General features: G+C 38.1%; 1 protein-coding gene across 3 annotated transcripts in view; it reads right to left on the bottom strand.

The window, feature by feature from the left end:
* Positions 1-14917: 14917 nt before the first annotated feature.
* LOC112557086 (protein timeless homolog) overlaps positions 14918-23940 on the bottom strand; it is a 38707-nt gene continuing 29684 nt past the window's right edge. For 2 of the 3 annotated variants that reach the window (XM_025226715.1, XM_025226716.1), the window contains exons 24-35: positions 22986-23068; positions 22311-22446; positions 21641-21705; positions 21051-21260; positions 20471-20659; positions 20145-20213; positions 19179-19297; positions 18533-18912; positions 17826-18035; positions 16888-17198; positions 16281-16367; positions 14918-16020 (exon numbers count right to left, since the gene is read on the bottom strand). In XM_025226715.1, the coding sequence (XP_025082500.1) occupies positions 15890-16020; positions 16281-16367; positions 16888-17198; positions 17826-18035; positions 18533-18912; positions 19179-19297; positions 20145-20213; positions 20471-20659; positions 21051-21260; positions 21641-21705; positions 22311-22446; positions 22986-23068 (1990 nt within the window). In that variant the 3' untranslated portion in view covers positions 14918-15889. The remainder of the gene's footprint in view (positions 16021-16280; positions 16368-16887; positions 17199-17825; positions 18036-18532; positions 18913-19178; positions 19298-20144; positions 20214-20470; positions 20660-21050; positions 21261-21640; positions 21706-22310; positions 22447-22985; positions 23069-23940) is intronic. The other variant, XM_025226717.1, reaches the window with a different exon arrangement.

The following is a 23940-nucleotide window of genomic DNA, read 5'->3' as shown; positions in this document are numbered from 1 at the left end:
AAATAGTAAGCATCAAACAAGATAAATAATACCTTTAAAATGACAGATCTTTTTTCAGCCATGTAAATAATTATTGATGTAACTGGTAGTAATTAGTAGACACAATTGCATCCACTTAATAATGTTTTTACCCTTCTGCAGTGAGGACAGGAGTGAGGCAAGGTTGCTTGCTCTCACTGACATATTCCAGATCTTCATAGACTGGAACATGAGAAGCACAACCTCTGACAGCAAGTGGATCTTCACCATGCAACTCGAGGATTGAGACTTTGCGGGTGACATCACTGTTGTACCGGAAGCAAAAGCATGCACAGACCAAGCCTATTCATCTCTCGGAATAAGAAGGAAGACTTGCTTGACAATCAACATCGAAAAGAGAAAGAGGTAATGCGGATCAACAACAAGCAATAAGCACCACTCCAACTACACGGAGAATGTATCACAGAGACTGACCGCTTCACTTAGTTTGGCGTTATAGTCAGCAAAGATGAAGGTGCAGATAAAGACATCAGAAGCCAGATAAATTAAGTCAAGTCTGCGACTCACCTGGAACTCCAAGGCTTTATCTCTGCACAACAAGATTTGCACCTTTAACACCAACGTAAAGTCAGTCCATTAGTATGGATTCGAGATATGGCGTGTGACAGATGCCATCACCAACAGGATTCAGATGTTCGCCAACAGATGCCTGCGCCACGTCCTCAACATCAAATGGCCAGAGAAGATCTTCAATGAATACCTTTGGGAGAGAACCAACCAAAAGCCTGCAAGCCAAGACATCAAGAATAGGTCACACCCTGAGAAAGCCGGCCGACAATTTAATGAAACAAACTGTGGACAGGAACTCACAGGGAAACCCAGACAGACCTGGAGGAAGTCGACCACAGGCGAGGAGGAAGCCGCCGGGAAAATATAGACCCAACTGAAGAAGGAAGCTCAGAACTAGATCCGTTTGAATGGTGTGCTTGCTCCACTGGGGGCAAACAGGACTAATAAGAATTTTGTTTTAAAGAAAGCTACAAAAAGGAGAAAAATAAAAATATGCAGACAGAGGAATAGCTTTGACGTTTTGATTTTTATCATGTAAAGAGTTTAGTCCATGGAGAGCAACTAGGCATGTCTCATATCTTTTTAATGGGTTCCTCTCCCAGTTACAGTCCTCTGAACTTGTGCGTCTTCGATTCGATTCACTTACAAATCTCTTCATCCTCATCGTCATCTGCGGATGCTCGTCGATGTGTGTGTGATATGTCGTGCGTATGCAAGGTAAGTGTACGTTCGTCATATCATACAAATATATCCAGATAATTTTAGATAATTGCACTATCTCTTGACAAAAGAATGGGGGGGCACAGGTCTGGTTAGAGCTATAATTTGCGTTAGAAATAAGAAGCATGAAAGCATTTTAAGATTAAAATATCTACAAGTTGCAAAATATTGTGAGAAAAGTAGCTGTATTAGTCCGTAACATTGTGTTCTGCATCAAGAGCGTCTACCCTACATCTCTCTTGCTTTTCATGTGACAGAAAAGCTTTCTATTGGAAATATTGACTGACCGCTTTTGGTGTATGATGCAACTTTATTAACCCGCAAGGATAATTAAGTGGCACTGATTCCGATATCATTACATGTCTGTTAAATGAAACACCAGTCAATTGTCTGTATATATTAACAAAAATGAAATCAAAAGAAATGCATCTGTTACATACAACGCTTGAAGACACAAAGCAGAGTGTAAATACTTGCAGATATAGAAACATATTTTCATCAGTGTGCACAAACGCGGTTTTTTCCATCAGATCTCTTTTTGTTCTGTAAAGCTATCTATGCTATGATGTAATACAACCATTAGATATAAAACACAAAATATAAAAAAAATCTTTTCTATCCATCTCAATGACTTTTTTGTTTGTGTATCTGTCACTTTGCAAGATATCACAAAGGAGTTTCCAGTGTGAACAGTTCGCGTTTCCTGGCAGAACAAAAACTTAGTGATTCACAACCTCACGGGGACTGCTTTGATTTTGCCTTCATTTTATGTGCCAAAGACTTCTAGGCACTTCTAAAAGGGAATAGGAGCAGTGATAAATAATCATGGCAGATCCCAGCAAAGAAATTAAACCACAGCACGGACAGTTTGTACTGGATTACAGTGTGAGCCCCAAGAGCGCAACTAACATTCGTTACCAGGTCTCATCAGTACATGGGGCAACAAGGACTTGTGCAGACATTTTTCCTCCGAAGCTTGTTACATTTCATTGCATACTAGGTGTAGCGGGAGCACTTGTTTGAGACAGTGAGTATTGCTTGCAGTGCATTGTTTTCCTCCAAATTCATCCCCCCCCCCCTCACCTGTTTTGTGTGGCATAGTTCTGACAGGCAGTCATCCGGTCCTGAACCCTGAAAAGCGAGACAGAAAGAGGAGTGTTCGGACGAGATCACATACACCAACAAAATTCAAAAATAAATGTAATGTCAGAAAAATAATCAATAAACAAAAATTATTAATCTAATTTGCCAAACATTAAAACATTTAACAGGAAATCTCCCCCCTCTTTTTCACGATAAAGTCATTTATATTACTAAACAGCAGTATTGTCACACACACACACACACACACACACACAGACAGATAGAGAGAGGGAGAGAGAAGGAAAGAAAATAATTGCAAAGAAAAAAGAAGAACAAATCTATTAACTTTCAATACAGAAAAATAGGAGTCTTTGTGTAGACTGTATACATTTTATTTGAAAGAACATTGTTTTCTCCACAGAATGGAGTGCAAACATCATTTATAAGGACTAACCTTTTATCATTTTGGAAATAAAGTGATTTTCCTCGTTTTTAGCCTCAACTTTTCTGAAAGTATGCACAGGTTCGTAGGCAAAACCAAAATAAATAGGTTTTTCTTGGCCTTAGCGTGGGAAAGGTCCAGTTTGTTATCTCCCGTTGACTATTTGCGCTGCTTCTTTTGCTTGTCTCCCTTTGAGTTGGCTATGCGTTGCTTTAGCATCCCTTTGGTACTTTTGCTCACAGCTATAGGTGAAGTATTCATTTTATTCATTTTCCAACAATCTTCAAAACTTGTTTGACAATTTAGTATTTTTTAAACTGAAATGAAAAAAATATACTCTTTACTATAACAAAGTCAAAAGATGTCAAACGGATGGACTGTACCTTCGTTAGGATTGGAGAGGAATAAGGAGTAGTGTGAGGTTTGATATTGAGGTAGTTTTAGGCGGCTGTACTCAATATATCCAAGATAGCACAAAGGAAAGGGGTGATGATTTTTTCTTTACATATATATATATGTAAATCATTATATAGATTTTTACTCGTTCACGACGGATTAATAAATTAATCTCATACGATGGAAGTGACAGTAATCTTTCTTATGAAAAAATGTTGTTCGTTTCGCGAATGCTTCTGAGTACATTCACAGTGAATCGGATATTATTACTGCTAAAAACTGAAGTTAACAATTTAGAAAAGAGTGTAGAAAACACTGCAACAAAACGTTTGCCCTTTAGCATGTTCGTTTCTATAGAAATTTCCGGGTTACTTATACGCGTGAAAAAACTCTTACAAAACCTATTACAACCCACAGCAGCCTCTAACTGGAATTTGAAATTTGGCTATTTAGACTGGCAAACTATTTTCTTCCGCTATGTTATAAACCTTCATCCTCAGTTAAGGTGTTTCCAGGTAAGATTATTGTACCGAAATCTTCCAATTAGTTAGCTCCCTTATGTGTCGATTATGTATGACGGATATAGAGACCGTAAAACATCTTTTGCGCCACACAGGTGTATTGCTAAGACTTATTGTTACTTACACATCTGTACAAGTAAGCTTATAGATACACACTACTTCTCTAGATTAGTAAACTCTGAAACTTTTCTTGCAACATTTGCATGAATTTGCATGAATAAGTTGGTGGTTTGGGGACTGCTCAGATCGAAAATGCCCTCAGCCCACCTATGGCGCGGTGCCTTCATACAACATGTAAAACACACTATTTTTTATTTATTTATTACTGAGCATTAGCATCAACTTCCCTTTTTGAGGAGTACGAATCGGGGTCTTAAAGAATGTTTGATTTAATGATGTGTTTAAGTGTATTGTTGTCTTAGAGCTGGTGGGGGAGAGTCATAAATAAGTTGAGAATGATAATATCTGCTTTCGAGTGGAATGGGAGTTTATGTGCTCTGATTGTGTCTTTGTTCTGGATTCTTGCTTTGAAAGTGGAATGTTGTTTCATATAGTTGATGAACTACTTTCTTGTTGTTGTCGTGCTTTGCTTCAGGGATTGAGAACAGAGCTTTTGTTCCACTGAAGAGAGGTTGACAGGGAAGTGTTGGATCCTTTGTTTCGCTTGCGGAAGTGACTGTGTTGACTTGTATGTGGTGATATTTTTCCTGCTATGTTAAATATTGTATTTTTCATGTGTATTTTATTATTTTGGTGTATTTTTGACATGAAATAAAATGAAAAATGTACATGTTATCAGAACTTTTTTCACAGACATACATATAAAAAATCTACATTGCTTTAAAGACCCTTCCGCGGGGCGACACGTGTCGCCATCAAAAGATTTCTGTTATATCACTATTTAATGTAAAACAACGCTAGGACAGACTCACTGACATAGGTTGTTGTGGATATCACAACACACGGTGAAACTAGGTAAATGCAAACCAAGACCTATCCCCGAACTTTAACTCTTCTTTCTTTTTCCAGTTTCTAAAAGTGTCACGGCGTCTTGAGCCTTGCTAAGGTATTATTAATGCTTCGAACATAAAATTTTAACGAGAAGCAACAATCTCGAGAAACAAAACACACCTGTTCAATACTCCCTCTGGGAGAAAAAATCGTATGTGACGTTATGCCAGTAGTTTACCTGTCGTCTCACTCTGATGAGCATGACTGAACACAACGTCTATAGCAATACAAATTCCAGTTGTACAGACGTAACCAACGCGCAAGCGAACTGCATGCTCGCGTCCCATCGCTGAATACACATGAAAAATTAAGAAAACAGCGGGTCAACTCGATCGTTCATATGTATAGCCCTGACTTCACTGTACATGCAGTGTACTATGTTGTGTGTGAACACTGATTATAACTGCTACCTATAACCTGTTAGTAAAGCTTTGAAATATTGCTGATGACATCTTGTCACAGTGCACTACTCTACACAACAATGCTGTCTTCTGTCACTGCACGCAAAATATAATAGCATGACATCTTAGTGTGGTCAATAAGAAATAAAACGGAAAAGTTGTTTATTAATAAAGCGATTTCCTAAATATACTTACTGTTTAAATCCCAAGAAATATGTAAAGAATTATTATTAATCTTATATTGTACTTCAAGTTTGGACAAAATATTACTGGAATAGGTTTTAAGTGAAAGCTCTGGAGTTAATAAGCGCAATCTGAGACAGAGGGAACTGAAAGTTAAGACCTAAAGTAACAGCATCTTTGTTAAAGTCTTCATAGGAATAGGACAAAGAACACGATTTTCACTTTCAAGTGTTGTTACCTTGAACAGGTCAATTATACAAAAATCTGCAGTTATGTAAATATAGTACTTTACCAATGCCATCGTCGATGATCGACCTGAGGGGGCTAGCTTCTGTATTTTTTGTTTGTCACCGCTGTGAGTTTCGTTATCATTTGACACATGTTTCATGTTCATTCTGCTTGTCTGTGACCTTTTTTTGCTTCCAACTGTGGCCTTCTTGAGTCCATCGACTATCAACCTCCTTCATCTGTTTCTTTGCGTTATTTGCAGGTGAGAAGGTCACAGTTGGTGCAGTCCGCTCTGTCCTCTCTGCTTCACCCTCCTGTTGATCCTCCTGATCGACGGATGATTTCCTCAGACACAAGACGATTTCCTGATCTGCTTTTATTTTTAAGACCTGCACTGCAAAATTTGTGAACAGATTGCTACTGATCTCCATTTACCATTTGTGACTAATGTTGATTGTTGATTTTGTGCTCTCGAAAAACAAAAAACAAAAACAAAAATACTCCAGTAATCTATCTTCTGTGATATTCCTGATGATGGCAATTTGAACGTGTTTTGTAAATAATATATCGGTGAATTGGCACTGCTTCTATAGACATAAAGTTTGCACGTTATGCTGCGTGCTTCCGTGTATGTGTTCTTATTATTCTATGTACATTCTTATTCTTATTTCTCTCTACTTCAGGTGGTGCACATACCATCTTTATGTGTTTTGACTCTTTATTACGTTGTCATTTTTCTCTTTTGTTTACAGCGCATTAGTCCGCTCTCTAGTAGAGAAATGTGCTATATAAATATGTTTATCATTATCATAATCATCATCATTATTACTGGCTGTGAATGATCGCATTTTAATTTTAATAGTGACATTCATTCAGTAAATCATATTGATTATTTACTGCATCTTTTCCGAAAACGTATCTCTGACTGATTTGCATCTTGCAGTTTTGACGAACATTGACCAATGCGAACATTAATATTGTCGTCCGGTTCCTTAGAGTCTATTTCTTCTAGTGTTTGGGTTTCTAAACCCTCATAATCATCAGGTTTAAATATATATATATAGTTCAATACTGTAAAGCTGTTCACAGTTAAAAATAATCCTAAAGCAAATTAAAACCTAATATATCTTTCATACCGCTGGCCATTGTTTGCAAAATTATTTTAAGACAGAGTGGATTTGAAGATATTGTCTTGACTTAGCAAATCGTTCGCGCGCAGGAAGGGCGGGGGCAATTGGTGTTTTATGCCGAGACAGCAGCTAAGGCTATATCACGATAAGGTAAATAGATGTCCCATGCAGAGAAAGAATAGTGTGCCCGAGACGAGATCCGAACCCAGGTCACCCAATCCTCGCTGTATAAGTGACAAGCGCTAAACGTTGCGCCACCAGACCGCCTTAGCGCACAGGAGTGGGAACAAGATTTTGCAAGACTTGCTTATACCACATGTAAATTACCAAGATAATAAATAAAACTTGGACCACCCGATTGGGTTTTTAAGCGAAAAATAGTAATACACATTTCTTTAACAAATTCTAGTGTCAAAGGGACTGATGTGGAGAGTACAACGGCCGATGAGGCACACATTTTTATTGCGTAATCTTATTTCTTATTTACACCGACTATGGGTGTCACTCTAGACACTATTTCACGCTAGAACTTGTAAATATATAGAAAATATATTTATCTCGGAAATTCGCTACTGAGATTTCGTGTTCCTCTGCTATAGAACTTCATGACATGTCCTAAATCAATGAGTAATCTTTGGAGTTCATCCCTAAATTTGCTACCACTGACACAGTAGAGGAAGAAGTTGATGGCGCTATTGCTGTACCAAAGCAAAGTGATGATAGCGTAGATAAAACGTCGCACTGCTTCCTTCTCATCGTCGATGTCCACATCGTTAAACACATACGGCTTCATCAGGAGGTACACGCAGATGGGGACTGTGAGTATTAAGAAAGAGAACGATACGACCATCAAGTTCAATGTCATAGACGAGGCTGTCTTCTCGCGGGAGGTGACCTGCTGCTTGTCTCCGACACTCAGCCTTTGACGAGCCTCTCGCACCGACGTTACAACAGTCTTGAGAAGAATCGTGTTGGACGCCAATAAGATGGCGAACGGAACGAAGGAGAAGACCAGCATGTCGACCCACGACCAGATGCGGAAAAAAAAGTTTTCATAATCTGGTGTGACGGTGCACTGTCTGCTTTCAACGACTGCGATGTCAAATAATATATGCACGTGAATCAGCATCAAAGCTCCAGTCAGTCCCAATACTACAACGACTGACCTTTTAAAGGTTATGAGCGAATTTACACGATGCGGCCACAGTACAGATGCTGCTCTCTGCATGGTGACAGCCACGAGGACCCAGGCGCTCATTGCACCACTAGCGTAAATAAACCACATAAACAGCTTGCAAACAAAATTACTTGTTGTTAATATGTCACGGTACTGCATATTGTTTAACCAGTGAACAAGGAGTCCCGACCAGAGTGACATAATGTCTGATGCAGCCAATGCTATGAGATATATAGAAACAGAAGACTGACTCTTTCTACTCAGTCGGTAATAAACTGCGATAGACATGCTGTTCCCAAATGTTCCGAGGATCAAGATAGATGGAGAAACTATCATCCAAGACATTCGAGCAGCCTTCGAAAAAAACATGTCATCAATATTGCTTTCCGTGTAATTGTTTTCCGTTTGATGAATACCCGTAAATGATTCGTTCATCTTTCTTCTTTTTTTTCATACAGACGAAAATTCGTCTCTACAACTCACTAATAACACAGACACAATTTAGGAGACAGGGTTCTCTGGCCTTTAGTCACATTCCAGTCGGCATATAGTCCTGAAGCTAACTGCATGTATCTTGAAAGTGATTAAACAAATAATTAAAACAAAGTAAAACATAGCACATCGACAAAAGTTCCCAAGAGAGGATACTGTACTTACATCTGCCACAGTAAGAAATACAATGGCATATCTGGGATTAACAAATGCCATTTCGACATCTTATATACATGTCGTGTGTATTGATTTAAACGATAATAAAATTGCTTTTGACTGACATGCTGTTTCACTATTTAATATATATATAGAGAGAGGGAGGTTTAACGATGCTTTGATTTTTTTTTTTTTAACCCAGTTGAGCAATAAGGCAATGAACTAAGGCGTGGTCTCATGAATGTCATTTTTAAATCCTTGATTTTTCTAGCCATATAGGAAAGAGAGAAGGTCAATTTATTCCTGAAGCTAAAACTTTTTATAAGCATTTTTTCGGCAAAATAACACATTTTTAAGACATACTTAAAATAATAATCAAGTCGAACAATTGACCAGCAGCCTGGAAATTTAGAAATTCGCTTAATATTCGAACCTTACTGCATTTTGAATCATCATTTTAAATTTTAAGCAAAACCATTAAACATCACGATTTGTTGAAATAAATGAAGACGCTATCTGGCCCTTAGACATATTTTTTGTGAGAAGTTGTATTTAAAGTATAGGGTATAAATAATAATTGCAGAAAAACAAACTCTCCGTCAAAATGTTTGCTTACTTCACCGCCAGAAAAAAAATATTTTCTGTGATATTTCCAAAGGATAAATATCGAAATCTAAAATAGAAAAAATATTGTGATACCTGTGTGTAATTAAGCTGCATTTTTTCACGAAAACGCAACATTCCTTGTACTCATTTGGTAAGAAAACTAATTAGGAGGCACAGAAGGGGAGGGAGGTATTGTTAGTACCTATGTATATAAGTTGGAGAAGAATCTACATTACATCAAACGCCCTACCTCAGTCAGACTCTGATATCGGAGACTTATCTACTATGTTCCGTCTCCATGGTTGTGTTCGACTGAGACTGAAGGTAAGCAAGAAGATTGTATCTACTGTTGTGTCTCTCGCTTGCTCAACGCCCGCCCCACAGTCAATCAATTTACCCGTCTAATGATTGTGGCTCCGGGAAAAGCATTTTGCTGTCGATATCAGAAGTACCACTGATGGCAATTATGACTACAAAGACAATGTTACTTGAACTTTTCATCTTACAAAATAGTCTATCGGAAATAAGTGATTTATTCATTATGCATACACATATAAAAACTGTAAATGATTAAAAAAAAAAAATCAAGTTTCTGAAAAGCTCGTCAGGACTACATCGACTCTAGCTGGCTAACTTAGTTATTGCCAAAAGACTTGTATAGGTCAGGCACACATTTCTCTTGGGTATGGCAAATATTTATCACTGTACATTCCCCCACCCCACCAGACACACAAATTTGTCCGCTCTTTCCATCTCTGTTTCTATCCCCATATCTGCGCGTGTCCCTGTTGTTTGTTTGTGTGTGTGTGTGTGGCTGTGTAATGTGTGTCTGTGTGTGAATGCATGTGTGAGTATATGCACGAGCAACTTCGCTGTTTGTTTGCTGAGAAAAAAAAAAGGGGGGGTGGGGGACTGCATTGCGACTACGCCATATTTCTACTATGCAAACTATAACTAACTTCTTTCCGTAAATACGTTCTGTTCCGTTATACCCAAGTTGTTTTTTTCTGACATGTAAATAAATGTAAATCTTTTATCATGAATCATAAATAATATCTACTGGTATTTAAAGTAGACCACATAAAAAGATTAACTCATAGAAATGAAAGCTGTTTTACGTTAAGATCGAAAGCGTTAATAATGTCTTGTACGCGTTCATAAAGTTTGGTTTCTTTTTATTTTTCATCTCGTGGATAGCTTATTAACACAGAAAGGTATAAAAACACCAGTTTCTAGCATCGATATGAAAACTCCAATCTGTCAGCCGTCGTCTTGCAAAATAAAAGTAAATTAAACCTGCTTCTGAAAAAAATGAGGAGAAATCTTAAATTAACAAGAAAGTAATTCAAGGTACGGCGTGAATATACTTAATTTTCCATGCCGTTGAAGGCATAGTAGTTTGGGTTTGTTTTTTATTTATTTTATTCTTTCTCGGGGGGGTGGGGGGATATTAGTTTTTGTTGTTTGAGATAATTATAAAAATTCTGAGAACGCAAAATTACGAGGAATACATCGTTAGGAAATAGAAAGTGGCAAAAAGTTTATTTTTTATATCAATCAATTGTAGAGGCACGAGGGTTTCATTAAATCTTACAGCTACCATGGTGATAATCGACTGAAGTTAAAGGTTAATCCACGCCAGGCCCGTCTTAGAATGTTTCATTTTCCAGCCTGTAGCATTTTCCAATACTGTCATTCTAATCACAGCTTATTAGAATTCAGATAGGACAACAAAAGTGCAAATGGTTTGGTCTTGAAAATCTTTTGTCCTCAAAGGATCATTTTGATATTTCTATCATCATTCACGGGACATACAAAATTATCTGCTGAAATTAGCTGAAATTGTTTGCTATATTTGGTCAAGCTGGAATGTATGAGCCAAGCCAGGCTGGCAGTCATTGTCCTCTGAGTCACTACAATCCGCCTTTTCGTAACTAGGTGCGCCAAAAATATGCTCTATTCTTATGAAAATTATAGAGAAACGACTGTTAGGAGTTTGAAAAAAAAAAAAATAGATGTTTATAATTATAAATTAGAGAGAGTACTTAATAACAAAAACTTTTCCCCTAATGCGCAATATGACCGTGGTTATGCAGTGAAAGTAAATTGATAATAGTAATAGCAACAACAAAAACAATAATTAATTTCGAGTCCCCCATGCGACTGCCTTGGCCAGGCCGGAGCAAATGATGTCGTGTTTCCGACCCCTGGTCTAGATTGTATACAAGCTAAACATGAAACACGAAACTCGAGGGTGTCTTAGGAAACTCATATGTGCAGCCAATGTTGATGACAGAAAGAAATATATATAAAAGCAGACGTCGGTACCTAAACTTGGTAAGAAATAAACGAAAGCAATATAAAAGTGATTTGTTGAGAAAGCTCTTTATTTACACCAGCAACCCACACGTATTTTGGAAATACAATTTGTTCACAGTTTAAGTTTAAAGGTTATGGGTTGGAACATGTTTGAGCCCTGTGCTTTTAGAAAATAATGACGATGATCAACCACTTAGTTAACGATGTCTTCTTATTCCAACAACTCTGTTACAAACGACCACCAGTGGTCCTAAGACATTTAGTCTTTTTAATGATACAAAGTATCCCTGGGTTATGAAGCCACAGGGATGGTTATCTTCAATTACAGTATGTTATTTTTCTCTTGATTTGTTTTTCTAATGCGGTAATATCTAGGCATATTTTGCCATCGACATCTCTTCCAAGTCATGAAAGTAATGTCGAATATGTATTAGCGACCTTTTGAGACCAAACAGATTGGCGTCACCTTTTGTTTCAGAGTTCCTGGTAAAAAAGAAGTTTGCAGATTCATTTCTTTTCTGTTATGCTGACAATTTCGGAAGGATTTAAGCTGACCGACAGTAATCGTTCTCTTTGAGAGCACTTGCATGGTCTTTTCTTTCTTCATTTCTGTGACCTCACTATTTTGCCAAGACAAAGGTTTCTTCAGGGAGCTAACCATGCAGACACGTGTTGGTGCTGACAGAACTAGGTCGCGTACACCTAAAACTAGACTTGATCATTGAACCCTGACTACACTTCGGGCAACAAGAAGAGAAGGTACTAGATGAAAAGGTACCAACGAGACTTGCTTTCGCCTTGTATTACCTACTGGCATTCGCTAAAGCAGTTAAAACACGAAATTTAAAAGTAAGAAACCTAGTGGGAAAGTCTACATCCTAATATTAACCTTTTACGCATTGTTGCCTGTCAAGCACTTAAGATGAGCATCAAAGTCAGGTACCACCTGTAATACCCCGGTATTTGGAGGGTTCATTGACATCCTGCTGATCACAGATCTTAAGGTTTCCCTTAGAAGTCAGCTGCGACCTTCTCAGTACTGCCGCACATCTGGTTGAATGGTTTCAAGAAAACGCGTGAAACTGGACATGGGCTCCGGGACTGGAACAGGAGGCGACAGCTCCGGCAAAAGACCTGGCGAAGGGGGCGGATCGCGCGGGTACAGTGTCGTGGAAGCCACTGGAAGCATTTCCTGTCGCCAGTCGTGGATATTAAAGGACGTCAACGACAACGACACCTTTGGCTTTTCTTTCTGGGGTTTCTGGTCTTTTTTACCTTTCTTTGACTTAACGTCTACTTCCGGCTCTGGTTCCGGCTTGCTAAGGAACTCTAAGGGTCGACGTGGGGGCTTCGGGGGTTCTTCGTACACGCGCATTTCCTCCAAAACCTTCGCTTCCATTATTTCGAAAGATGTCGGGGGCGGTTGAGGAAAAGGTGTCGGCTTTTTCTTGAACAAAGAATTAGGCAGTGTGACTCCGCGCATGCGGCGAAGAAACGAAAGGATCTCTTCTGATGTCGAGTACACTTCCGGGTTGAAGACGGGGTCCTCGGTGGCGGCAGCTAGCTGACTGAGCGACATAACGGCATTGACGCAGTGGGAAGACTCCGTCTTGACCCTCTCCAGACGACAAGGGAATTCCAGCATCTTAAGTACCTCTAGTATGGTGGTAGGTCTCTCCACCTTTGGCACGTAGATTCCCTGCTTCTTCAGGTAGCCTTTTAGGAACACCCTTTTACTACGGCGCGTAGATGACATCTTTATGATAGGAATAGAGCAAATGCCTACCAACCGGATTCACATGTGTAACTTGACTCTATTATAACTAGTTTACAAAATATTTCACCAGCTGCTGCTGTTGAGTCTAGCCGATAGCATTAGCGTTGCATCGTCTGACATGTTAGCATCCTCAAGATGAACTAACCTGAATGAAAAGCCCACGTAACAGATGTTTCGATACACTGATTGTCGTTCGTCTCCAGATCGGAGAAGGAAAAAGCTGGCCCCAGCCGTCGTCCGTCGTGCCCTAGACTTCCGCGGCCCGACTACCTTCCCTAGATCCTTAGATGGAAGAGTCTAGTGGTTCTGGCCTCGCTTTCGTCTTGAAAACGAGCTGTCGGTGACGTCATTTTGCGCACGTCATCACCATTGACGCAGTTCCGGGGCGCATCGTACTGAGAGGACTAGCGGGATGCAGTTTTCGATAATGCTTGGGCAAAGCTAACGAGAATGAGAAACTTCCACAGAATTAAAATAATAAAAAAATCACGGTTTCTAAAAGATACGTTCAGAGCGCCTCATACATGTATGTATAAATATAGGAGTGGTGTTCATTCACTAACAGGCTGGAGGGGACCAGCTCTCCGCATTTTCGTTTCCTTCTTAGATCTGCTGCACGTTTTCTGACGTCATCGGTATTGTGTGTGTGTTTGCTTGCTTGCCTGTGGCTTTTTGTTTATTCCTCTAATATCAATTGTCATCGCCGTAAATCCTCTCTCGCTAACGCCGTGTTTCATTTTTACAAGTCGTCCCTGCGATAGACTTTACATCAGTGCCAACAGTCATGTGCTTTAACATTGTACTTTGCTTTGTGATCACCTGAATATTCTCCTGACGCTTTGATCTACGTGTACGATTCTTGTTCTCCATTCCTTTTGAATATAGATCTGTCTCACCGACATCTTGATCTACGAATGTCATCAGGCAGAAGAGCGACCTGGTGTTCTCATTAACTTTACAAAGCCACAAGAGGTTTTTTGTCTGTCTTGTGTTTGTAGCGCGCGGACAGCCTGGCTTCGAATTTACTTTCTAAAACAATATCCTATGATGTACTTGCATGCCCATATGTTGCCTCGAGTCTGGCTGATGCTGGAAAAAGGCGCCATACAAATGTTATTTGATATATAGATATGATAACTGATTGAGATACATCTTCCACAAGAATATGTCATCGACACACCACGATTGCATTAAGATATCATCTTGAAGCCTTCACAGTGTAAACATAGCCCTGCACAATCCTATGTCATCGGCCTGACGAGTGAAAAAGCTTCTGGCATGTGAAAGCAATGGCATCTGACTTGTCAACATCCCCATTCAAGCTTTGTCAATCTTGATGCTGCCCATGGGACACATTAAGACATCTTTCCCCCAGGGCAATATAGGGAGGAGGGGGGAATAGGTGTTTTACATGGTGACAGCAACTAAGGCTATATGGCAAGGCAGCCGGCCCTGTAAACAGACACCACAAGCAAAGAAAGAACAGAGACAAGAGGCGAATCCAGGACTTTAAACCCTCACTGTATTGGTGAGCAATATGCGGAGCCCAAATAAACCAGAGTACCTGAAGAAAATCGTGAAACCATGATGGCCATCCCTGCAAACAGGTGTTACATACCATGTCCTAAGACAAAATCTAAACCCATGTCCTTTCATTGTAGTGGTAACAGCCACTTCACTACCAGGCACCCTGTCCCAGTCATGGTTTAGAATGTCACAGAATGAGTCTTGACAGAACTGTTTATTTATCAAATCTCTCTTTTTATTAGAGGCATCTGGCAGCAATTGACTTAAACAGCACATTAAAGCTGAAAATAGATTTGTTTACATAGCACTTTAGCCTAAATTGTGACTTGTTCTCATGATAATGAAATTAAGTGTAACCTCCTACAAGCATATGCATATCTATAAATACATGCTTTTGCACACATGAACTCACATATTCTGACACAGAAAAATACTTTGAATATAATCTCAACATCACATGACCTAAAGCAAAGGTGTAAAAGTGTTGTATATAAGATATATACATATTTTTTTTTTGGCTCAAAAATTGGCTGAGCGTCAGCAATGACAAATTAACTTTGCTCACATGCATTATAGATTTATATTAGCAGCCAGGATCACTTTTAACTGTCAACCAATTGTTTACAACACAAGAGCTTTGGTTCAAACTTTTTAATGATGGAAAGGTAAGTCTTTTGGCCTGTCTAGTAACCACAGTTTATCACGACACATGAACTGAATGAAATGCTGCTTACAATCCAGGCACCATGACACACTGATCTTTTCCTCCAAATCCCTTTTTCACGGCTTTACTGTTTTGACCTCTGCAGGGAAGAACTTCTATGGCAGTTCAAAGACAACTTCTGGACGGCTGTCTTGGAATGTTTTGTCAGTGTATCCAAGGCAGATTCATTATACAACAATTACAGCTGCCAGCTGATAGGTAGATGTTTGTTTTGGGAAAAAAAGATTGATCCTGGCACGTCGTCAAGTCTCTTTCTTTACAACAGTTTCCAACATTACAGCAATAATAAAAACCTGCACTAAACTTAGCCTGTCATATTGTATTATAACACAATTATATTGTATTATAACACAATTATACTGTATTATAACACAATGACATTTCTTATGTTCCTTCAAAACTGATCAAGCTGTTTGTCCATGCAACTTCCAAGTTAAAAACTTCTATTCAGTCATCTTCATCATCACTGATAATTTTCTTTGCTTTTTTAAGGGCAACACGCAAGGGAATGTGATCATCAGTCTCTGAGTCATCTGAATTTGGAGGTCCCTGAGTGTATAGTGTGGCTGGAAATGTTTCTGAAAACAAATTGTATTTTTGTAGTGAAATTGTTAAAAAAAGAAAACCACTCAACAGTTTTTACATTTCATGCCCAGGGGTTTTACTTCCTACAGTGACATCACTTTATACATATATATATAGCTATCAGAAAGACTTTAGATTTTACAGAGGCAACCACTTTTTATTGTCTGTTGACTTCATTCACTCTTCTGTTAGCAAACAGCTTAAAAGTCCCATAATTTTCAAAAATGATTCAAATAATAAATGCAATACACACCAGGTCTTGTCAGAGGTCTGTCACCAGTACCATCATTTTCATCATTGCCACTGCCACTTTGCAATATCAATGCTGGTCCCCTGTCTTCTAGAACAGGAATAAAGTAAACAAGAAAAATCAGTTCCTGTAACAGTAAATTATATTCCTTTTACAGTTTTCTTAAATGCCTTGACAACATCTTGATTTTGTTTGGCTAAACTGCTTTTGACAAACAGTAGGCTTGGTCCAGACACCAAACCAACCCTTTAAGGTTCTGTGCTGGTTTTGCCAAGCTCTCAACCCATTGATGTCAAAGCAAGGCCAAGCTGTGACAAGTTTATAGCTTTCTAAGTTGCAGATATAATTAACAAATCAAAACTGCTACTGGTTTACTTCTTACCAAATATAAAAACACTTATCACTTTCTTTAGCTACACAGCCATGTAAATTTTGGGGACTTAACCCTACATACAAATGTTTTTGTGCACATTGCACACACTTGAGTGCATGAGTTGCAATAGAGGAGGGGAAACAAGCAGTAAGATATGGGAACACTCCAATGATCTCATAATAACAGTAAAATTTGGGGGTACAGAACTTAAAGAAAAAAAAAAAAAGCCTGCCAAACCTTGATCCATATCATCTTTTCCTGATCTGAAAGACAAGACAGATGTTTCTATGTTGTCATCACTGGAATCAGACTCAAGTCGCGACCTGTGTTTGGCCAACTTCTTGACTGAAGCATTACTCTCATCGCCCTCATCAGGACCAGAACTGGCCTGACCACCATTAAGTACGGGACTGACTGGGGTGGATGTTTCCAGGCTATCATTACTGTCATCGGATTCAAGAAGTCGAATGCGTTTGGCTGATCTTCTACTCGTGGACAGAGCACTATTGTCATCTACATGATCAATGACAAGCCTGTTGTCATCATCACTGGCAAAAAAAAAAAAGAAGTTAAAAAATTTTTTATTTTATTATGCAACAATTATCATGAAAACTTGTGCAATGTTGTTGCCACTCAGCATCCTCTATCACTATCATCCATGTAAGGTAATGAGACCAATTTAACTCCACCCTACATCCACATGAAATATTCAGTGAATACATTTTTCCTCATTCATAAGAAAAATCAATGGTTTGACTAATCGACCTCAAATTTAAAAAGTAACATTAGAAAATGATTTTAACATGAAAGATATCCATGTAGTGGAAAAAAGGAAAGAGGAACAATGATAAATCAATGAATGAACTTTTTTCTTTTGTTTGTTTGAGGAAGGACTTCAAAGGATCTAGTTATTTTACAAAGCAAGACGTGTATCCAGTCAGAAAAATGACTACAAGACCAAAAACAAAAGTATTTTTTGTATTTTCATTTCTCATAGAAAATATGGAAAAAAATATATTAACTGCTCTGTAGTTCTAATGCCCATGGCTTCCCTACCCAAGCAACTTTTGTTTGCCTCATATATGTTACATTTAGGCCCCTTTAGTATTGATGTACTGACAGAAAGTTAAAAATAAAGTGATTAGTTTTTTTTCATGATCAGAAAAAAGTCCTACCTTTCACTGTCAGAGTTCACCATCATACGCTTTATGCGTTTAGTTTGCTTCCGGGGAGCCGGGGAGCTTGAAGAAGAGGTAGCCTCTACAGCAGAGATACAAACAGAATCAGCAGATTCTCCCAAATTGGTTTGATCATGGGATTCATTTGCCAAACTCATGTCTTCTTCTGCTGCTACTGTTTCATCTGATCTGTCTTGTGAATGACTCCTGAAAAATGTTTACAAGAAATATTGACTCAAAACACACAGAACTAAGATTTCTAAGATCATAAAACCGCAAGCAGAGAAGTATGTCAGCTGAGGCGGGAGGAAGGATAGGAGAGAAGAAAAAAAATGTTTTGGAAATAGTTGAGTGGTACACAAGCTGAAATGATACAAATTTACAGTATTAACAGTATAGATAGACTTTTATTAATATATTAAAAGATATATTAAAGATATTAATATATTAAAGATATATTAATAATAGCATAGACAGACTTTTTTAATATTTCGAAACTATTAGCAAAACATAAAAATACCAGACTGTGATGTCAAAAAATGTTTACATCGCCATGTTGAAATTAAAAAAACAAGCAATTCCATGTGCATTTATTTTTTGTCTCTGCAAATGACAGTATGTCAAGCAAAATAATGAGAACGAGTAGTTAGAAAAAAAAAAGTGTCCTTTCTGTATTAAATGAGGGTTTAAAAGATTGTCTTTACCTGGATATTCTGCCCCTCCTTCGATTGGATGGTCCGTTCTCCCTCCTTCTCTCCAGCATTGCTTTCAGGACTTCTCTCCTCTGAGCTGCAGTTGTTTTTCCCTTTTCACTACTCTTTTTTTCTTCAACACATTTTTTAATCTTCTTTCTCCTTTTCTCATTCTTAGAATCAAAGCTTATTTTGGTTTTTCGTTTTCCCTCCATCTTCTGTCTCTTTTTCTTATATTTCTTCCTGCAACCAGAAGCCTGATTTCTGACTGGTTTAAGGCTGGCAAGATACTCAGGGTGAATGAGCTGATTTTGTTCATCCAGCATCAAGCCTTTGGCAATGTTATTCAGTTCCACTGCTGAGAGCTCTGCTGGAATTCTCCAAAACATTTGCTGCAAGCAATGATCACTTATAAGTTTGAGAAAAAGCTATTTTACTAACTGATGTTGGAATGTACAAACCTGACCTTACAACAGTAACTTGGTTAAGTATAAATTACATTTTTTAAAATCATCTTTTATAATTTGAAATACATCTGGCATTTTACTTTTAATGTTGCTGATACTATTTTGATCACCAAACGTAGTCTCACCAAGAATCAAGACTGCATAGATATAAAAATGTAACACCTGCATTATATATGACTAGGCAATTATACCTGTTCATTGGATGGTGGTGATAGACCTAGGCACTTAATGAACCCTGTAAATATTGGATCCTCCAAAGCTGTTTCATTGTCTTCAGTCAAAGGAACAATTGGCACTGGATATGTTTTTCCTGGAAGCCAAAAATGCTCTTTTTAATTACTTCTCCCTGATATTCATAATGCACCTTACAGCATTTATAAATTCCGATTACATTTCACTGAAAAATATTAGTGGTAATGAAATGGAGGTTATCCCTCCTCAATGCCTTTTTCAAGCATACTGGATTTAAATGGTTTCAGCCTTAGAAAAAAATTCAGTTAAACTGATACATCAATTATAAGAGTGTGACAGTTGCTCCACTGGGGGGTGAAAAGGAATAAGACAAACAGCGTAAGACAGATGTCCTAACAGCAAAAAGAATTTCACCTTTTCTTGAAATAGTAGATGTTTCAGAGGATCAACAAGCTATAGACACTTCTGGCTTACATGTGTAAATTCCAGCCAATAGCAAAAGCAAAAACAGAGATACTTCTACAGTTAAAACATTACTTTTATTTAATCTTACAATTATGACAAAATTTACCATACGCAAATACAGATTAGGAGCACCTAGCATTCATATATTCCTACTGAAACTAAATAGAAAGATATCAAAATATATTACCATGATTTAACCACCAGTGGCAATTATACTTAGCTGATAACATTTTATAATACATGCCAGCATATTACAATTGTACGAGATATTTTTTAACTTAACACGTAAGTATGAAAGCTGGAGTGTGTTGGTGGGAACATTCATTTTACAGAAGGTCTCACAGTAGTACTTGCGAGATTCGACTCTCATTGTGAAGCTCTTGGACATTCTTCTTTGTAACCATGCAGAGCACATAAAGCCTCCTTGTGTAAAGACCGAAGAGCTCTGAATACTGAACCTCTTGGCATTATGACCCTTGCTTCTTCACCTCGTCACTTACCTCCCTTCTCTCTGAGATCTGCATTTTGACAAAGGAGTCGCTCAATCCATGTCACCTGGTTTCTGTATCCTAGGAAGACAACAAGACTTTTTTCTCATAAAGAAATAAACTTTTATAAATAATTTTTTGCTAGTGCATTTGTTTCTCCTTTGTTTTATGGTATAAAGATTTAAAATGTACAACTTTTAAGACATGTTAAATAAAAGGACAAATCCCTCATGGTGGAAAAGGGGAGCGAAAACTACAACAAATAACAGAATACAAATATTTAAGTAAATTTAAAAAAAAAATAAAATAACAGAATCACTTTAGTTAAGGAAGTACACCTTTCTCAAGAACTTGAACTAGAAGCTCTGTAGATGAAAGCTCTGGCAGACTATTTTCCTCGGTTTCAGAGTGACTGCTTCCTTCTTCTGTGCCATTCTCCTCATCAGGCATCTCATCACTGCTGTCATCACTGTCAGATGTGCTTTCTTCATCTGTCGGTAACAGACTGGACATAGATGTTCCCTCTTCTGCCAAAGAGACAAAGACAAACCTTGTTTACTTTGGTTACTCAACTTGTTCAACCCTGAATGTGCTTCCCTACTTAGACTTGTATGCTAGCCAGTCACATGCTATACTGGTGGGACTGGGATTTTTTTTTTTAATTTTTCAAAACCTGAGGTTAAGTAAGTGTAAGACAAACATGATTCATAATTTAAAAATATCTGTTTCCTTAATATAAAACACATAACAGCATCTGGGCTTACTTTGTATTTTTTTTTCTAATAATGCTAAATGAAAGGAGCCATTTCAAACAGAATGGAATGTAAAACAAGATAAAAAGGCACACAATTTAAATACAGAATAATTGTCTCACTCTCAACAACCTTTCACACTTTTACTTTAAAGTTGAATATTAACCATCAAAGCCCTCTCTGTCTTCTCTGAGTTCTGGCTCACTGTCATCATCTTCACTCTGCTTCTTGCGTTGTTGCCTGTTGCTACCCTTCCCACCCCGTTTCTTGCGTACTTCGCTTCGGTCATTGATGAGCCCAAGAGAGAGCAGTTTCTCAGTAACCACTGGTTTAGAACGCTTTTTTGTCAGCGCTGCTAAGATGTTTCCAATAGGATCTGTTTTCAAAAACCAGAAGAGTGAAAACTTCAGCAAAAAGTATTACTCTGTGCATAATAGCTTGCACACATGTCTAGGCATAAGTATAACCAATAAGATCAAGCCCAATCAAGATTTTATTTTACTTTGTCAAATGTAAACAACAAAATCTTTTTGAAGCATTCACAACCATGCCCCAACAATTAAAATTTTAGCCTGTTATTTCAATGGATAGCCAAATACTACATATACATTTGTATGTATGTTCATGCACTTGAGTGTATTCAGACGCATATGCTCCAGAAAACCAAAATGGTTTTTGGATATAATATGACAGAATGAGGTTAACTTCTATAAGCAGCAAACAAGCCCCAGAAGGTGGGAGAATTCCAGTAACTACCATCTGATTCCTTGTTGTCTTCAAAGGCTTGCGCTAGCTCCTGCTCATCCTCTTCAACCCAGGCTCTGCATCATAAGACACAAAATGTTTAGGTAAGCAGTAATGTGCATGTGTGCACTTGTACATGTGTGTGTGAGTGTGAAAGAGAGCAGTCTCTGTGACTGTGTATCCATTGGTGTGCCACACATGTAAGCAGTTTAGGTGAACATCCATGTGTGCATGTTTGCATCCAGGTGTGGCTGGTATTACCATAACGGCCAGTATCCCTTTTTGTGACCTCATGAAAAAGGAAATTTAAGCTCTTAGTTGCAAGTAAAACTCTGAAATGCTCAAAGACGTAAATCTTAAGAACAAAGCAGTTTTTTATGCTCATGTTTGGGGAATTAGAATTTTTTTATGAACTAAACCTAAGTCACCAAAAAATCTTTGAATGGAAAACTTAAATGCCAACAATAATTATTTATACAAGACTTCTTTGAGCTCTGTAAAGCCACATGCACAAGACAAAAGACCTACCTGTTTAACAGTGAAAAATGTAAAGAGAACTTCCCTTATCACATCCTCATCCATGAATTTACATACACTATTTGTCTTAACCCTCAACAGGTGGAGCAAAAATAAGACAAGCAAAAATCAGTTGTTCAGTATGCACATCCCTATGTACACTTACCTGGCACTTAAAGCCTTCTGCTTCAGTTCAAGTGCACTGGTAATGAGGTGAAGGTTCTTCAGGTGGGTCACAATCTGCATTCTTGTCTTGGGCTTTCCTTCCCACCTTTCAAGAATCAAGTCTGCAGTGTCTTGACCTGCAGCATAGTTGTCTGATAAATGGGTGCTTACAGAGAACTTTATAGCAAGCAACAGCAAGAATTCATTATATTTGCTGAAGTGACTTTCGGGTCTCCTTGGTAACCTTTCCTACCTCTTTTCATTCATAACCCGAGTTCTCTTCCCTTCTGATAAAATACCCACTTAAAGGATTGCTTTACAATAGTCAGGGCATGCTATTGTTGAAAAGATTGCTGGTTTAAAACTTATTTAGGTCTATGGCTGGAAAACTGCCCCTGCAACATCCAGCAGCTGTCCACCAAAAATGGTAAAAGTGTTGAAGGAAAAAAAAAAGGGGGGTTAGGTTCCATCTCTATATGCCCTATCCTACACAAGACAAACCACATTCCCTATGCCTGTGGCCACTAGTCTGTGGTCCTCTTTACATTTAAACCAATTATGAGAGCTTTTATTACTTTAGGTGCTTAACCTCATTTTAAATCATGCTATAAGTCTCAAGACAAAAATATGATGGACTCTGTACCATATGGTAAATTTAGCTTTTAATTTCCCTCACCTGGGTGGCTAGTATAGTGAATATCTTCAAAGAGCTTTGTGAGCTGATTTTCTTCATCTTCTGTCCACAATACCTTAGCTTTGCTGCAGATATATAATTTAGTTTACATAAAATATAGTTTATCCTTAAAAGGCAAAACTCTAAAAATGAAAAATGATTAAAAACAAAAGAAAAAGGAAAGGAAAAACATTCTGCATGAACGTAGATCCCCTGGACCGATGGCAGACGATTTTTTTTCACTTAACTGCTAGAACGAGGCTCGGGACCTCAGAACTTCCGGTTAAGCCTACCATGGTTTAGCGAATGACTACAATGGCTATGTCAGCAAAGTCTGCAAGAGTAACAACAATAAAGAAACGCACAAAAGGCGGTTGATACTGCTGCTGGTAGAATGTAACTGCAAGTATCAAATCGTTCGGTGTAAATTTTTTTCCGCTTCCGCGAGCAGGAATATCGAAAGATCAAGACAAGTGGCGAGCGGCTCTCATTCATACTACAGGCCGCTAGATCAGACACAAGTTTCAATCTATTGAGAGCCAAGATTTGTTCAAGGCACGTGGAAGAAGAATGCATTAAAAAAGGCACTGATCTTATTTACCTCTTGCTCTTCTTTATCCTGTTCATGTTTTAGTTCGCGACTACAAGGCGACAATTTTCACATAGCCGAGGATATGCCCATTAAAAAAAAATAGATTTAGTTATCAATAATCGCGTCATTCATTAAATTACTTGAGAAGTGTATTGATTAAATATTCTTCATATTGTTTTTAAAAGCTCGCTGGAAGAAGGCCTAGAACAACGAAATACCCGATTTTATATAAAAGCGAGAGACCGAGGTAGAGCATATATATGCGAACACTTCATGATTCTAGATCTAGAAGTTTAAATACGATTCATATATTATTTATTATTTCATACGAAAGATTTCTGACTAATGAAGCAAATACTTTTGTGT

Source organism: Pomacea canaliculata, linkage group LG2 (assembly GCF_003073045.1).
Source record: "Pomacea canaliculata isolate SZHN2017 linkage group LG2, ASM307304v1, whole genome shotgun sequence".
In the NCBI taxonomy this organism is placed as follows: domain Eukaryota; kingdom Metazoa; phylum Mollusca; class Gastropoda; order Architaenioglossa; family Ampullariidae; genus Pomacea; species Pomacea canaliculata.
The sequence above is the reverse complement of the archived record's forward strand: the minus strand, read 5'-3'. Positions and strand labels throughout refer to the sequence as shown.